Consider the following 18,816-nt stretch of genomic DNA (forward strand, 5'->3'; position numbering starts at 1 on the left):
AAGGGTACAGAACGGATTTTTAAGGAAACAAGGGAGATATGAGGTCGTAGGTAGTAGTTTGACGATTAGGGTTTTATACAATTTACTTTTAGTTAAAGTTGTAGGTGTTATATATTAAAGTTTTAGTTTTATATGTCTTTAAAGTTTTAACTGTATGATGGTTAGGGTCAGATATGAAATTATGAAAGGTATATCATAAAGTTTTGGAAGGCGTAGTTATAGTTTCCTTAAATCACAAATGATTTTTTTTTTGTACTGATTTGGTAGTACATGATAATTTTTTTCTTCAGTTGCAGATGATGGAGAAACAGCACCAGCAGTATCAAAGGAAGAATTTTGTAAGCAATTGGAGGATGTTTTTACATCGTACATCGGGATGGAGTTTGGGGACATTGAGGAATTGAAGCTGTAACATATTATAAGGTGTACGCACTTAGGATTGGCTTTGATGTGCGTAAATACACAACAAAGAAGTGGCGTGACGGAACTATAAAATCAAAACTATTGGTTTGTAATAGGGAGGGGTTTACAATATCAAGTAACGATAGCACGAGTATAGAAGAAGGTGGAGGTAGGCAAGAGAGGAGAAATAAGTTAAAGAGGATGGGTTGTAAAGCTAGGCTTAGGTTATTTTTGAAGAAGGGTGTCCTTTTAGTAGACCGGTTTCATGAAGAACATAATCACGAGCTTGTAGCTGTCAAAGATAGAGAGTTTCAAAAGTTATCAAAAAACATATCCAAGTATCACATGGGACTAATTGTCTCAAATTCAAGGGTTAGTATATTAAAATTTCAAAGTTCACGTTTAAAGTTTGAAATTTTGTATATTAAAATTTCAAAGTTCACGCTTAAAGGTTCCTTATTAAATTTTGTAGTTGAATTTTTATCAAGTGGTTTAAAGTTTCACAAAGTGTGAGTTAAAATTTCAAAGTTTTCGTTTAAAGTTTCAGTGGTAAATCTGGGATATTGAAACCCTGTATTGTGTTGAAGTTTCAAAATTTGTTAGTTAAAATTGCAAACTTCACGTTTAAAGTTTCAGCAGTCAGCTTGGGTGCTAAAAGCCATGGACATTGTTGAAGTTTCATATCTTGGGGTTTAAAATTTTAAAGTTTGCGGTTAAATTTTCTGAAGTTAATTTTGTAATTAAGTTTCCATTTACTGGGTTAAAGTTTCAGAAAATGTATGTTGAAATTTGGAATTGGACGTTTAAAGTTCATTAGTGTTGCAATGTTGAAGTATCATAGTTTCTGAGTTTAAATTTCAAAGTTTGCGGTTAAATTTTCTGAAGTTAATTATATTTTTGTAGTGACGTTGTTTATGTAATTCATTGCAGCTTAATATAGGAGCAACAAGGACTTACAGAATGTGTAAGGAGGTTGTTAACGGGTTCCAAAATATAGGTGCTAGTTTGAACGACTTCAAAAATTTCCAAAGAGACATTAAGCGTTTTATTCATGAAAGGGACGGACAACTTTTTATTGATCACTTCAAGAACATGGCAGAAACTCGCCCAGGATTCTACTTCGACTACGATGTTGACGAAGATGGTAGTCTACGCCGTGCAATTTGGGCAGATGGCATTGCTAGGAGGAACTACTCCGTCTTTGGAGATGTCCTTTCTTACGACCCTACTTACTCCACTAACAAGTACTAGATGGTTTTCACTCCCTTCACAGGGGTTGACAACCATAAACGATCAGTTACTTTCTGTTGTGCCCTTATAGCTAAAGAAAATACGGAATCGTTTAATTGGGTGTTCGAAAGGTTTTTGATTGCTATAGGGGGTAAGGAACCAGAGTACATAATAACAGATCAAGACCCGGGAATAATTGCGTCAGTACCACTAAAATTCAAGACAGCGCGGCACCGGTTCGGCATGTGGCACATCATGAATAAGGTTCCTTCTAAATACGGTAGCACAAGGAAAGATTACCAGGTTTTTCTAAAAAATTTAAATGCTATTATATGGGACGAAGAACTTGAAGCAGAGGAGTTCGACATTAAATGGTCTGAAATAATGGAGGAACACGTACCTGGTGATAGTGAATGGTTTACAGATTGCTATGATGTAAGGCGACTGTGGGTGATGGATCACTATAGAGACTTAAGAATGGGGGCTGTTATGAGGACGACACAGAGGTCGGAGAGTGAAAACAGTTTTTTCAAGAGGTTTGAGGCCAAAAATGGTACTCTTCTTGAGTTTTGGATGTGCTTTGAAAGTGCTTTGGACCAACAAAGACACAACCAGAAGAGGCTTGATAACGAAAACCGACAATCAAACCCTAAGTTGTGCAGTAAGTTGGCAATAGAAAGTGATGGGGCAAAGATTTACACACATGATATCTTCGAGGAGTTTCAAGAGGAGGTAAAGAACTCAATTGGTGGATTTAGTTTCAAGGGTTTCTTGGAGTCAAATAACTTAGAGGTTACTACCGTGAAGGACTCATTGGGAGGTCGTAATTTTGATGTCCAGTATAACCCATGTATGAGCCATTAAGTACGTTGCTGATTTATTACTTTGTTAATAGTGTTTTACGTAGTTGCATGAACAAGGTTCATTTTGAGTTAAAGTTTGGGTTGTCTTAAAGTTTCAATGTTGAGTTAATAAAGTTTCATGAAACTGTATTAAAGTTTCAAAGTGTAAGTAATAAATTTTCTGGAAAATTTTTCATGAAAATGTATTAAAGTTTCAAAGTGTAAGTAATAAAGTTTCTGAAAAACATAAAGATTGAAATTTTATTTACTAACTCAGGTACATTTGATGCGAGCTGTTCGTGTAAACTTTTGAAAGGAAGGGACTACTCTTCAGGCACATAATTTGGATTTATTCCGGTAATGGGATTCAAAAAATTCCGGAATCTGGAGTTGCCAGAAGATGGACAAAGGATGCATTGCGGAGTTGTGACTATAGTTGTACCGGGGAGTTTACAGATGACATGGATATTATAGACAGTAAGCAACTTCAGATGACAAAATTGTGGTCGGAAGTTCACGAAACAGTTAGAATGCTTGTAGAAAGGGGAAAGGAAGACGTTGAGGGTCTAACAAATTTAATAAGGGAATTTAGGGAGAAGCTAATACCGATAGGTGAGAAGTTTCGTAAACAATAGCAAATGGAAAAATTACTTGGTTGTAAAGCAAGTAAGGAGATTTCGATACTGCCACCTAAATATTCCAAAAACAAAGGGAGTGGGAAAAGGATTTTGTCTAGTAAGGCAAAGGCTATTGCTATTGCAAGTAAGCCGAAACGCATGTGCAATAAATTTCAAGCAAATGGCACACCATGACAAGAGGAACTGCCCTAACCCTTTTGTTGAGCGTCCACCGCAGTTGTCAGAATCATCTGAAGAAGAGGAGGAGGAGGAAGAAGAAGTAGAGGACTTATCAGAGAACTAGACTGTTTTTTTTATTAGATTGTATTCTTGAAGTGAATTTCTTAACCTTGTTGGAAAAACTTTGAAATTAAAACTTTTGTATGCAAAGTATCTTAGATGTTTGTGTTGTAAGATAGTGGTTTTGAAAATCCCTTATGAAAAGTAGGATTGCATTTAAATTTCCATTTCAATGTTGAAGTTCGAAGTTTTTTTAATTAAAATTCTGAAATTAATGATTAAAGTTTTAGTAGGATAATTGGGAATTGAAAATTCATGCAATGTTGAAGTTTCACAATTATTGATATAGAATTTCAAAGTTCACACGCTTGAAGTTTCACAAGTATTGGTATAGAATGTCAAAGTTGACGTTTGAAGTTCCCGGCACAGTGTTGAAGTTTCTAATACTGAAAATTAGAATTTCAAAATTCGCGCAAAAAAGTTGCTCTATTAGACATGGGAATTTTGAAAGCACGTGCGAGGATAAAGTTTAAGTTTTTTTGATGTAAAATTTCAAATTTAACGCTTAATGTTTCAATAGTGAACTTTTGGATCAGAAAGCCATGTCCAAAGGCTAAAGTTTCATACTTTATGAGTTGAAATTTCGAAATGCATGGTCAAAGTTTCAAGAGTGAAAATTGGGATTAAAATATCATCTATGTAGTTGAAGTTTCATCATGCGTGAGTTAAAATTTCAAAGTTTATGCTTAAAGTTTCAATAGTGATGTTTTTAATAAGAAAGCCGTGTAGAGGTTAAAGTTTCATAAGTTGTGGGTTAAAATTTCAAAGTGCACGTTTAAAGTGTGATTGTTGAAGTAGGGGATTAAAAGTTCAAGTACGTTTTTGAAGTTTTACAGTTTGTGATTTAAAATTTCAAAATGAACACATAAAGTTTCAGTAGTGAAGGTCCAAATTTTGTGTGTTAATGTTTCAATATTAAAGTTTCAGAAAGTGAAGATTAAATTTTTTTGGTACATTAAAAACTACTAATTTGAAATTAAAATTCTGAAGGTAAGGCTTAAGGTTACAATGTTCATTGGAAATAAAATTCATGTTCATCATTTGGGTTCCATGTTCTGTAGAAAATTACAAAACTGGTGAAGCAACATTTCAAAGGTTGGCTATAAAGTTTCAAATGAAAACTTTCATAGGAAAGTATGATAAGTACCAGTTACAGTATATTCAAAACAATACACAAAATGAAACATTAACAGGCGAATGAAACATTAACAACCGATTGTTATTTTTTATTCAAAATCTTCGAAACTTTATGCTAGCATATACGACTTGCCATAAGCTTTCCTTTCCGTCGATAAATTTTGTCACGTTCTCCATGGTATCTTTTCGAACTTTGTTCATATCGGATAATACAAGTGTCTCAGCCAATTGGATAACCAGATAGCGCCGGCCAACCTTCCTCATAAGGTCGTCATGCTCGAAAGGGACACCCTCAGAACATAACATATGCATCATGGTGAATAAGCCAGACTCGAGCACATTAGGTTTTGGACTCTGCCATTTAAATTGGATTTGACGGTGCTTAAACTTAGCGACCTCTTCTACTCCGCAAACGCATCTTGATTCCAGGTGATCACTCATTGCACTGGACTGCACATATGTAAGATGGAGTCATAAATTAAGTTACATGTATAGTGCATCGAAATTCATCATAGATATAGAATGAAACTTACAATTATTTCAGACACCTTGAAGATTTGAGAATTCTTAAAATCCGGGTAGATCTGATGGTCAAGCACATCGACAGTTCTTGAGTTGAAATTGATACTTATGCAAGCAAAATGATCGTCAATGTTAACTGGTACAAAGATGAACTCTGCTTTCAAGTTGAACGTATGACCACAATGCTTGATGTACAAGTCCCAAATATGGAACAGTGTATCGTAATAGGTACTAGTCTGCGTCTCCTGTGTACCCTCTTCTTGGTTGTCCAACCATCGCATAACCACATCCTACGAAATATCTGTTGTTAGTACTGGTTACAAAATATTTCCATGTGAATTATATAAATTTAACAACTTAAATGTCATTTGAAATTTAAAAGTAGATGCGTACCGTGTGTCGTAAACCTAGAAAATCCATCCTTGGAACTTCGTTGGCATCTGACTCTATCTAATTCAACATCTTGGACCAACATTCAATAAAAGTTGAGGACATTTTGCTTTCCTGTAGCATTGACATAATGCCATCCCTACAAAGCATGGCATTGAGTCCATAATCTGCCAAGTGTTCCCTGTAGCATCTCAAAATATTAATCAACAAATACAAGTTATATGCTAAGTGCTACGCTACATTACCCATATCCTTTAATTGGCCATATGAACCAATACAGATTAGATAGTCAACTTACCTCGGGTCCATATCATGGTCGTCAAGGAAGCAGTAATCTGCTACGTGCTTCCTTATTGTGGTCATATCCTTCACTAGTAGTTGGTTGTTCCTTAGAGTCTTAGAGATGACAAGGGTAGTTAAATCAGTAACACTGCAGTCGAGGGAGAAACCAAGACCATCACCCTTCCCCCGAGGACGACTTTTAATAGTGGATAACTCAGTAGCTAGAGAATGATCGGTTCTGGTTGTTGCTTTAGAGGTAGTTGGATCAGGTACACTTAAACGGGCACACTTGGATCCTTCACTGCGTGATTGGCTACTTCTTTTGGGGCCAACAGATTGAACGGTGATTTTGTGGACGTCGTTGCTGCCGCTGCACAAACACTAAGTTTACCTTCTTTGAAGGACTTCGCCGCAGATAAGACTTCTTCCCTCGACTTGTTTACGTCACTTAAGACAAGGGATGCAGCAATTTATGCACGGTACAAGTTCATTGCGTCGATGGTGCCTACCCTGCAGTCAAAGGGTTTGCCATTATAAAGCAGCATGTGAATCATCATATAGGTACCGCAGTCGTTGGCAGAGTATCCTAGACCTTTCCATGCAAAGTTACTGTTAACAAGTTTAAACTCGCTAACTGAGGAGCCTTTGTCTAACCGTTTAGAAACCATATACTTGCCCATTTCGATAGCCTGTATGTATTTTAAAATGGTAATTAATATAAATAATAATCATACTTGTGAGCATTAAATTTACAAAGCAGATAAATTGAAATTTCAAAGGTTAGGCTTAAAGTTTCAAAATTCAAAGATTAGGCAACATGCTAAAATGCTAAATTTGTTTATAAAATTATATTGTCAAATTTCAATTGTGAGGTGTAAAGTGTAAATTTTCAAAGTTGTTGATGTTTGAAATTTTGTATATTAAAATTTCAATGTTCACGCTTAAAGTTGCTTTATTAAATTTTGTAGTTGAATTTCCATCAACTGGTTTAAAGTTTCACAAAATGTGAGTTAAAATTTCAAAGTTGACGTTTAAAGTTTCAGTTGTATATCTGTGATGTAGAAATCTTGTACTGTGTTGAAGTTTCAAAATTTGTAAGTTAAAATTTTAAAGTTGACTTTTAAAGTTTCAGTTGTATATCTGGGATTTTGAAACCCTGTACTATGTTGAAGTTTCAAAATTTGTAAGTTAAAATTTCAAAGTTGACGTTTAAAGTTTCAGTTGTATATCTGGGATTTTGAAACCCTGTACTGTGTTAAAGTTTCAAAATTTGTAAGTTAAAATTACATAGTTGACGTTTAAAGTTTCAGTAGTCAGCTTGGGTGTTAAAATCCATGTACAGTGTTGAAGTTTCATATTTTGGGGTTTAAAATTTCAAACTTCGCGTTTAAAGTTCATGAAGTGAATTTTGTAATTAGGTGTTAAAATTTCAAACTTCGCGTTTAAACTTTCCGTCAAGTAGTTTAAAGTTTCACAAAATGTGAGTTAAAATTTCAAAGTTGACGTTTAAAGTTTCAGTGGTATATCTGGGATTTTGAAACCATGTACTGTGTTGAAGTTTGAAGATTTGTTAGTTAAAATTGCAAAGTTCACGTTTAAAGTTTCAGTACTCAACTTGGGTGTTAAAATTCATGTACATTGTTGAAGTTTCATATTTTGGGGTATAATATTTCAAAGTTCGCAGTTAAAGTTTCTGAAGTAAATTTTCTGATTAAGTTTCCATTTACTTGTTTAAAGTTTCAGAAAATGTGTGTTAACATTTGGAATTGGACGCTTAAAGTTTCAATAGTGTTGAAGTATTGAAGTTTCATAACTTTTGAGTTTAAATTTTGCTGAACTGAAGTTAATTATCTTTTTGCTAAATTTTTGAAGACTGATGAATTGAAATTGCAAAGGGGGAGAATTAAAGTTACAAATCTTGGGTGAAATGACTTGCAGTTATAAATGCAATGTTTGAGTAAGACAAAGTATTGAAATCTTCGCTGTATGAACGGTTGTCAAGGTATTCAACCTGCTTTGCGTGGAAATTTATACATATACAACTATAATGAGGCGGATCACCGGATAACCCAGGAATAAAGACCTGAGGAAATTGAAATTAAACTTGAGTAATTAAACTTACAGTTAACAATATTAAAATTATAACTTGAAATAATAAAAGTTTAAAAAGGTAACACATACCAGATCAGAGTCAAGATGAAATTGAGATACACAATCTTGAACCCAACTGAGGGGTACCTGGAGTCTGCTAGTGAGGAGGAGGACGAGGACCCAGTGGTGGCCGCAGCGAGAGATCAGGAGGAGCAGAGGAGGAGGAGAGATCAGGAGGAGGACCTGGACTACATTGTGACGGTGGAGGACGTGACAGAAGAGGCCGACGAGTAGCTACTGGTCTACTCACTTCCCTAGTTTTCTGGCTGGTTTGGGGAAGTTCGTGTTTTGTATGTTTATTCTCGCTCTTTTATTTCTTTTGTCTCCTTTTTATTTTATTATTTTTCATTTATTGGTTGTATATTCCCGTTCCCCTATATATATCTGCTGGTGTATGCTGGAGGACAACGAGGGCGTTGTCCGTTTTGGTGTGGGGAGGGTAATGCATCCTTTGAGTCTGAATTTGCATTTGTTTTGCATTCACATTTCTATTTTCAGCCTGCATTGTATTTATTTATTTCAAAAAAATCTTAAAATCGAAATAATTAGAAATTTTCAAAAATAAATAAAATATTCACGTTTATTTTAGTATATAGGTCGAGTCGGAACGGTTGATTTCCGTGATGAAATTGCACTTTAATTTGTCATTTTACTTGAGCCTTGCACTTTCATTGACAGTTATTAGCTGATTCTTACGCATAATCTACGAGTTTTTGTTCAAATATAGCTGACTGTTTACACTTGACCTGATAAATTCGCAACCTACTTACAATTTCTTAGTTTTAGAGCCCTATAACTGGTGACATTCATGACCGGTTTATATACGAATTGAGAGTAGTACTCCTTGCATAGCATGTTCATTATTTTTGCACTATTATGACATTCAATTTCTTGTCAAATTGCATACATTCAAGTTTGTGGTCGGTGTCACATGCAGGGAGGTGCTTGCAAATTTCGCTTTCCTTACATTTTTCACCCATTTAGCTCCACTTAAGTCAAATTTAGCCTTTTTGACCCATTAGCTACATCCAAAACTGAGTCTGCCTAGTCAAGCTAGTTTAGTATGTCTTTTGTGGTATGTTTTTCCGTCTGCATGTTTGGCCTGTTTGTATATTATTGGAGTTGGTGGAGGATGAAGGAAAGGAGTATGAGAGTGAAAAAAAAGAAAGAAAAAAAACGTTAAGAAAGAAAAAAAAATGAAAAAGAAGGTGATTCACGTAAGTGAAGGAAGAAAAAGAAGAAAAAAAAGATTGAAAAAGTTATTAATTTGTTTTATTTTATTCATTAAGACGGTATTAAAAAAGGGAAGTTTGTGACCGTCTCACTCCTCCGTTCTTATTCATATGTTTTTAAAGAGATAGTGTATATGGATGGTGAGTTCTGTGCGTAATGAAGGGCACTTGTGTTTATTTTTCAGTCAGTTGAGATTCGGACAGTCTAATATGGTCCTGTTTAGGAACTAGCTTGGCGCTTTTACCTCCACATTTCCATAAATTGTTTTGCCTTTTCTCACCTGAACCTCACTATTCCCATACTATTTGTAAGCCCCCGGCTGTGACGGACTTTGTTGGTTGGAATGTGTGCATTAGTACTTGAATCGTCTTTCATTTTTGTTGCATGCATGCTATGTAGGTCCCAGTTTAGGTGAGTGACTGTTTCTCTTTCTCTCTTTTACAGATAATTCACCCTTTGCTTGATGAGAGAAGAGTGACCACGTGAGAGTCCAATTTTGTTGGTCTAGCAAGGTCGATAGGCCGGCTTTATATCTGAACAACTCATAACTCGTTTGCGTATTGACTGTTATAGCTGTAACCGTTGGTTTTTGTTGCATTAAATTGGTTCAAGTAGACAAGTTATAGCTAGCTCTGAGTTATCATTTTCGTTCCATTAGTTTGTGTTTAGTTTTTAGTTTACTCGAGGACGAGTAAAGGTTCGGTTTGGGGAGATTTGATACGTGCATTTTATATAGTCTTTTTAGCCTATTTTTGCACGTATTTCCATGTACTTTTGTACTATTTATATCGCATTATGCCCCGAAATGGCTACTTTTGTTCGAGTTGTCTATTTTGCAGTAATGAACGTAAAAGTAGTAAAATCGTACCACTTTCGTCCTATTTTGCATACATTTTGAGGAGACGGGATTTTCAGAGCGAGATACTGCATTGGGATGCGTGAAGGAATAGTCTACGAAGCAGTCGGCTACGAGTTTGGAGCTGTTTCGGATGAAGAGCACTCGATCAAAGACTTTTCTTAGTCGATCGAGTGGTTTCACAAGCTGAGGAGGTCGATCGAGCAATCTGCTGTACTCGATCGAATTGCTGAAATTCAAGGTTACTCGATCGAGTAATATTTCTACTCGATCGAATGGTTTGCTGGCTGAAGTTCTCGATCGAGCTGTTTCAACCTGCTCGATCGAGTGGATTGAGGTTTCACGGGCCTTAATTAATCCGTGAATGTTTATTTTCGTTAATGGACTTGTTATTTCCTATTTAAGTTCGAATAATTAGGTCACTTGAGGATCTTATCATCTCTTAATTACGTTTACTGCTACACTCTCTTATTTTCATCTCTCCCTTAAAAACTCATCACTGTAACTTTGCTTTCGGGGTTATTTTGCTTGGATCTTGTATTCTTTTCGCCGGAATTCTCGCTATTATAATCTCTTACTCTCCTTTAATCTTAATCTTTCATTTGTTTGCATTAATTCTCTTGTTTAGTTCTCTTAATTTCTGCCCTAGTATTATTTATGCGATTTAATTATTATTTCAATATGTTTATTATTAGTTCATTCATTATTATTAATCTTGACAATATTGATAGTATGAGTAGCTAATTCATTTCATGTTGGGACTAGGGGATCTATGGTAGAATAATGACGATGTAGCGAATAGGCTAGATGACTTATTTGTGAGATTATGTACCCATGGCAATTTAACTGTATCACCAACTTAGTTGAGTGCACGCTTCTAAGTTACCCTTTAATCTGGTTAAATTTAATCCTGGATCGGAAGATTGGACTAAATAGACCTGCTATGAACAAAGAGACTACCCCAGCGAGGACGAGAGTTAAGTTATTGGAAATCTAGGATAGAAAGTGGACTGGAAGGACCTTTCAACATCCGTCTCACAATGAGTTATCTAGACTATTTGCAGTTGAGTCATTAGGCTACCGTAGTGAACAGAAATCCCGACATGTTCCCTCTTTATTGATATTCGTATCCCTATTTTCTGCCTTTTTACTGCTCTTTCTTTATTTCTCTTTCCTTTAAGCCATTTTAGTTTAGAAAACCAAATTTACAACCCCCTATTTGCGACCGAATATACGGACTCTTTACAGATATCTTGCCTCCCTGTGGAGATTGACCTGACTTCCCTAGCTATATAGTTAGTTTAGTTAGTTATTTTTGGTAGGTATACGACTGCCCTGTCATCCTTCCTCCTGCTAAAAACTGATGTGAATAGTCTGTTGTTGCGGGGCTAAACCTCTGACACAAAAACCTGCCTCGGATCGGGTGCCCCATAATCAATAGAGCAACCGAGGTTCTCAGGGACGATAGACATGCAGGAAAGTTTTGTTTTTTAATGAAATAAAAATGGATGGTGTCATGGTGTACATCATCAGTTTGGGGGACATATATTTCACGAGGTACTTTATTTTCCTCATCCAAACCTTACACCATATCCACCAAAGACAGTTCAGGTACCTTTGCGGCAAATTCAGCAGCAACTCTACCATCCGAAGACAACGACTCAATCTGAATCTCTTCTTCTCGCACCTCCTGCAGGATGGCATCTACTTCAGCAGTAGAATAAACCTCCACAGACCCAATAAGTTGTGTAATAGACAACTCCAGTACATTTTGATCAACTCCATGGACATCCCCAACAGCTTGTACGTCCATCAAATCACTAGCAGTATCCTTGTTTTGAACGGGTGAAGAAATATCTATGTTGTTCAAATGTTGGTCTGAAGAGTTTTCAGGGAACTCACAATCACCTTCACCTTCCATCCTACCAACCCCTTCCCCAGCCCTTGCAAAATGGAGTATCTCATTAACTTCTGCAGTAGTATAAAAATCATTGGTCACCATATTAAGGGGCGATGATTCTTGTTGACGAGTAACAGACGTTTCCTCATTTTTTTTCAGCAGAAGCTACAACAGCTAGGTCACGTAAAACGCCACTAATTTGCTCCATTGATTGAGAAGCCTCATCTTTACGATTTGGATTCGTTGTTGGAACTTGCTGAAACACAAGTGCTTTGTCAAAGACATCTTTCATTCGAACGGATATATCAGCTACTTCATCAACATGAAATTGAAGCTCAATAGATTGAAAGAAGGTTTGTGTGGATTGTGAAGGGACGAGCTTGGTTAGATCAATCTCCGGAGTTGTTAGACACTTACTCTTCGATATCGCTGCTGAGTACCATGCGTCGAAGACGATTGGGTTATGCTGCATCTGTAGGTATAGCTCATGTACACCCTGCAATTCAACAATACAATCCAAGTTAAAGTACAACCAAATGAGTAACGCATCCGAATAATTAGAATTACAGGATTTGAGTTTTAAATTTATATAATCAATGCGCAAAGTTATAAAATGTAGAATTGAATCAAAAAAAATACGATTTACTCAATTGTAATTAAACAGAATGAGAGATTAAGAAGCTTGACTTACATCCACGGCTCTAGCATGCAACTCTTGGTCATCCTCAACACTTGAAGGTAGTTCGATATGAATGAACTTCTTTTCGTTATCTGAATGAGACGTGGAAGCCAACAACAATTGACGGGTGCCATTACTTGAGATGACATTTGGCTTATAGGTAGGATCAAGGCAGCGGGGATAACTAACTGATGAAAATGTCAGCCGTCCCAAAGACCCAGCAACCAGCTCACCATCTAATCTAGAAATAATACTACTTTGATCCCAATGTTTTATCAGTGGGAGCTCATAAAGTGAAATTTTACCGCGGAAGACAAACCTCTGAAAATAGTTAATCATAAGGAAAGGAATACAACGACGCAAGCAGGTCTTATTATTCCTGGACTCGAGAGCGGCGGTGACAATGCCATCTAGCACATATGAACACTAGTCATATTGATTAATAAGACTAACATCTTCAATAGCTGACAGAAGCTTCCAGTCGACCCCGTTTGACGTAGGGGCTAGGAATTCCGACATACTGAACAATACAAATAGTCTAAGAAATTCGTCTCCCCCGTCTTTGTTTGCCTCAATATCATCAATTAGCTTACCTAAATGGATATAATGAGACGCATTTGTCACATTATACTTTTTCCTCCATCGTTCCTTCAATTGCTTATTTAAAAGTTCAGACAACTCCTTCTTACGACCAGTGGGTAATAAATCGAGTTTCTTAGGACCTAATGATAATAGGAAGCAGTCGTGTACATCATGCTTGGTCAACACGAACTCTTTCGATTCAGAAGCCCTAAACACATGTGATCCTTCTTATTGCATGATGTTTTATTGTTATTGTATCTTCGACTGAATTCGTTGTGTAATTACTGGTTTTTTGTTATAATTGATGTTATAATTCATCAACATCAGTCACGGATTCATCAATTCGTGCTTTTTTATGTATTAAAATCATGTACTGATTATATACTTTCTTCAACATGTAGTTTTTGCTATTTTTTTGCATTAAAATTTAATCTCTGTTCTTTTCATCTTCTAATTGACGTATAAAAAATAATGTACTCATTGTCTGTTTTGTTTATCATCAAGTTTATTTTGCATTTACTGCTTGTATTTACTTCAAGTTTAAATCGTTATTTAACAGTTTCCTTTGTATCACTTTTTATTCAGTAGAGTATTATAATTAATGCTGAATAGTATCACATTTTATTGTTTTTGTTTGCCTGATTACTGCTCATTAGAATCAGTTTCCCTTATACAATATCACATTGAGTCCTTTACAGTATCATAGGCTTTAGTACATGACTCGCAACTACTTTTTGTGCATTAGTATCACATGTTATGCTTTAGAATATCACATTGTATTCTTTACAGTATCAAAGGCTGCAGTACATGACTGGTAATTACTCTCTGTGCATAAGTATCACGTGTTATGCTTCAGAATATCACACTGAGTCCTTTACAGTATCATATGCTGCAGTACATGACTTGTAATCGGTTTCTGTGCAATTGTATCACATGTTATGCTCCAGAATATCACATGTATTCCTTCAAAGTATCAAAGGCTGCAATACGGTTGCGTATTTGTTTTATATTCATCAGTATCACATTTTATGTTGTACAATATCACATGCATTCCTTCACAATATCATAGTTTGTTATGATCTAGTTATATTTGTTATATTTGTATCACATTTTATGATCCAGAATATCACATGTATTCCTTCAAAGTATCATAGGCTGCAATACGGTTGCGTATTTGTTTTATATTCATCAGTATCACGTTTTATGTTGCACAATATCACATGCATTCCTTCACAATATCATAGTTTGTTATGATCTAGTTATATTTGTTATATTTGTATCACATGTTATGCTCCAGAATATCACATGTTATGCTCCAGAATATCACATGCATTCCTTCACAATTTCTTTTGCTGTAGAAAATACTTTTGTTGTCCCTGTGGTACCTGTTCCTTCTCCACAATGCATAGACGTTGATGAGGTGCATGCTGGGAATCGTCTTTCTTTGATGGTGACGCCTGGAGGTTCTGAAGAGTGGGTCAGAAATATTGCAACTGAATTTACACCTACCATAGGACAAACTTTTGCTACGTTAGACGAGGGTATACAGTTTTATGAGACTTATGCAATAGCATGTGGTTTTGAACCAAGCAAATCTTCAACGAAAAGGTTTCGTAGTAGTGGAGATATTAGGACAAAATTGATTGTGTGTCACCGGGAAGGATTTAGGGATTCTAAGCCGACAATATTACCCATTACTGGTGAGGAGGAGGAGCCAATGGTCAAGGCCTCTAATCCGAAGAAGACTAAGGTTACTAGGATTGGTTGTAAAGCTAGGATTTTCTTTAGATTAGTTATTAAAGAAATTGACCAAGTTCAAGTGCCATTCTTTGTTGTTGATCAGTTTCATGCTGCCCATAACCACCGTCTCTCTCCACTCAAGTATAGAGAATTTCAGAAAAAATGTAGGAACCTTGCTTTGCAACATAAACAAACCATCGTTGATAATTGCAAGGTCAATATTGGCCCAACCTCTACTTTCAGGTCCGTCAAGGTATATGTTGATGGCTATGAAAATATTGGAGCTTCTTTGACTGAGTTTAAGAATTTTGGAAGGGAAATCAAGTGTTTTATAGGTCTTAAGGATGCTCAAATGTTTGTAGACCAGTTGGAACACCTTCATGAAACCCATGAAGGTTTTTATTTTGCCTATGATATTGATCAGAATAAGTGTTTATTTTGTGTATTCTGGGCTGATGCAGCAGCACGTCGTAATTACGCTCTATACGGTGAGGCGGTGACTTTTGACCCAACCTATTCAACTAATAAGTACGACATGATCTTTGCTCCCTTTACTGGTGTTGATCATCACAAGAAGTCCGTCACTTTTGGCGCTTCGCTTATATCTAGGGAGAATGACCAAATTTTAAATGGATTTTCACAAAATTTTTAGATTTTATGGGTGGGAAGGAACCCCATTGCTTTTTTACCGATCAATGTCCTGCTATGAAAATTGCAGTCCCTGCTACTTTTACAACTACTGCCCATCGCTATTGCATGTGGCATATTATGAAGAAATTACCTGAAAAGGTAGGCACGACATTGACCAAAGTGACTGACTTCGTTACTCATCTGAGTTCTGTTGTTTGGGATTCAGAGTTAGAGTCTTCTGACTTCGAAGAGAGGTGGTGTTCGTTGATCAGTGAGTTTCAATTGGAAGATAATACATGGTTGCAATATCTGTTTTCCAGGCGGCAACGTTGGATTCCGGCGTATTATCGTGATATTCCTCTTGGTTGTCTTTTAAGAACAACGCAACGCTCTGAGAGCGCAAACAGCTTCTTTAAGCGGTTTGAGAATCCTCATGGCACACTTGTTGAGTTTTGGATGCGCTTTCAAAGTGCTATGGATCAGGAATGCTACACCCAAAAATTTCTTGACAGAGATAGTGATCACTGCCTACCTCAAACCAAAACCCTTCTTAGCCTTGAGGTTCATGCATCGACTGTTTATACGCACGCTCTCTTTTATGAATTCCAACAGCAGTGCGTTGATTCTCTAAACTCATGTAGTGCTGGTGATTCTTCAAGGGAGGGCAGTACAAGGTTCCTAGAAGTTGAAGATTCTATCTTCAATAAGACTTACACTGTCGCATTTAATCCTTCAACATTTGATGCAACATGTTCCTGCAAGCTGTTTGAGAGGAAGGGATACATATGTAAACACATCATCTGGATTTTATCAGGTAAAGGGATCAAAAAGATACCTGATAAGTATCTTCTCAGTAGGTGGACAAAGAACACTAAAAAAATGCCCTTGTACGATGCTCAAGGTCAATTGTTGGATGATTTTACTTCGTCGGATGTCACTAAGCTTCAGATTTCGACGCTGTCTGAATTCTACTCAACATTAACACTGCTCAAATCTCTGCCTGAAAATCACATAAATGAACCGACTTCATTATCAAGACATTTAGACAAAATTTCAAGTCTCGGTGTTGAAAAATTGACTAAACACCAAGAGTTGGAGATGCTCCTTGGGGTTAAGTCTTCATCCGAGGTCCGTATACTACCTCCTGTTCAATAAAAAAATAAGGGTACTGGCAAGAGGTTGATGTCCAAGAAATATCAGTCTGTTACAACGGCACAAAAGCCGAAAAGATTTTGCAATAATTGTAAACAAATGGCACATCATGATAAGCGGAATTGCCCTAATCCAAATTTGTTGATACATCACAACACTCGTTTGATCATGAATCCGATGTAAGTAATTTGTCTTACACCTATAATTATTTCATTTTACGTTTGCTATACCACGATTCTTTGAAGTGTGACCCTGATAAACAATATCAAAGTCCACGCTAAAAATATCACATTCCATGGTAAATAATATCGCACCTTGTTAACCACTATCAGAATATACACTTGATTGTAGACAATATCATCCCAATATTAAAAGGTGTCTACTTTGAAACAATATCACAATAATTTAATAACAATATCACTTGTCACTGCAACATTTATCAATTTTAAATCCCTATCTATTTTCATAATCAACCAAACAATATCAACACGTGTATTCAAAAATATCACAAGATGTACCCCAACAATATCAAACAACAAAAGGTTTTTTATATCCTTAGCCACTGTTGTTGTTCCTGAGTATTAATATCACAACAACTAAAACATAATATCATACAACCCTTGAAACAATATCACAGTTACCAGAAGTTGATCAAAAAGAAGTTATACTTTGTCAAACTTCTTAAACGTTATGTCACTGTTTTTGTCTGTTTGTTTTGCAGATTTCTTCACTTGTTGATAGTGATTAAGGGCTTCTGCATGCTGAGGAAGTTTATTTAACATCATCAACTTTTCAGAATCGACTTTTCATTGTTTATACTATTCAATTTTTTCTTGTATGTCATTCCAAATGGCATCAATTTTGTATTCTTTCCATTTTGGGTATCAACGTTATAAAAACCGCATAATTACTAATGTCGTTTTGTTGCCATTATTAAATACTATCCCACCTCATTTGAAGGTTTATCACACTTGATACAAAAACAATATCATCATAATAGTTAAACAATATCACAAGATTACACTTGCTTGTATACGTATTTTATTATATTGTATTATATTGTACAATACTTCTAAGGAATATCACATTTCAAGTGAAACAATATCACCAGTATTCATAAATATTACCACTACAATTGGATGTTTTTAGGAAAAAATATTACAAAAATATGATTGAAATATCACAAAGACATACTAGACAATATCAACCACTGAGTGCAATAATATCACAATTTTCAAACAATGTCAACACGTGTACTCAAAAATATGACAATATGTACCCCAACAATATCAAACAAAAAAAGGATTTTTATATCCCTAGCCACTGTTGTTGTTCCCGAGGATTAATATCACAACAACTAAAACATAATATCATACAACCCTTGAAAGAATATCGAGTTTTCCGAGAAGTTGAACAAAAAGAAGTTATACTTTGTCAAACCCTTGAAATATCACAAAGACATACTAGACAATATCAACCAAAGGAGTGCAATAATATCACAATTTTGTCTGCTGAATAATATCACAACTTATCCAACTAAAAAGGAATTTTCAAACCCTACCCCCTGATTTATTTTAGAGAATAAATACAACAATATCAACATGTTTACGGAACAATATCACACTGGGTACCAAAACAATATCAAAGAGAAAAAGATTTTAAGAACCTTGATCTTTGTTATTATTACGAGAACTAATATCACAACAACTTAAGCAAAGTATCACCCAACTCCTGAAACAATATCACAGTTTACTAAGAGTTGATAAAAAAAAAGTTCTATTTCCTACCATTGTACCTACAACAATATCACACAACTCCTGGAACAATATCACATGTCTGTCCTACCAAAGATTACATTCCTAGCCCTACTCTTGTCCTCTTCCTCTACCTCTACCTCTCCCTCTTCCTCTATTATTAGGGTTTGCAGTTGTCTTGATCGTTTGTCTTTGGATTGGGGGTGTTTCGCATCATCTTCACCATCTTGTTTGGATTCGTAGCTTTGTAAAAACAGAAATGCCATGTTATGGTTCTATGTGAAATTTTTACCTTTGTGTCTGTTTCAAATAAAAGCAGAAACGTAATGCTATGATTGTATATCAGAAATGTAAAAGTCGGGTTTTTGGTTTTTACCTTCTGATTGGAGATTTGCGAAGAATGGGTATTTCTGTGTT

At 35.8% G+C, this 18,816-nt stretch overlaps 3 protein-coding genes across 3 annotated transcripts; all 3 read left to right on the forward strand.

Annotated features, from left to right (window-relative positions):
* Positions 1–1,653: 1,653 nt before the first annotated feature.
* Positions 1,654–3,109, forward strand: LOC141631970 (protein FAR-RED IMPAIRED RESPONSE 1-like). Its single transcript, XM_074444571.1, has 2 exons — positions 1,654–2,471; positions 2,809–3,109. The coding sequence occupies exons 1-2, from the start codon at positions 1,654–1,656 to the stop codon at positions 3,107–3,109; spliced, it is 1,119 nt and encodes a 372-aa protein (XP_074300672.1).
* An 11,341-nt stretch (positions 3,110–14,450) lies between these two features.
* LOC141631971 (protein FAR1-RELATED SEQUENCE 5-like) lies at positions 14,451–15,515 on the forward strand. Its single transcript, XM_074444572.1, has one exon. It carries the CDS (start codon positions 14,451–14,453, stop codon positions 15,513–15,515), a length of 1,065 nt encoding a protein of 354 aa, XP_074300673.1.
* Positions 15,516–15,520: 5 nt separating this feature from the next.
* Positions 15,521–17,393, forward strand: LOC141631972 (protein FAR-RED IMPAIRED RESPONSE 1-like). Its single transcript, XM_074444573.1, has 2 exons — positions 15,521–16,621; positions 17,367–17,393. Exons 1-2 carry the CDS (start codon positions 15,521–15,523, stop codon positions 17,391–17,393), a joined length of 1,128 nt encoding a protein of 375 aa, XP_074300674.1.
* Positions 17,394–18,816: the final 1,423 nt, after the last annotated feature.

Source organism: Silene latifolia, chromosome Y (assembly GCF_048544455.1).
Source record: "Silene latifolia isolate original U9 population chromosome Y, ASM4854445v1, whole genome shotgun sequence".
Taxonomy (NCBI): Eukaryota; Viridiplantae; Streptophyta; class Magnoliopsida; order Caryophyllales; family Caryophyllaceae; genus Silene; species Silene latifolia.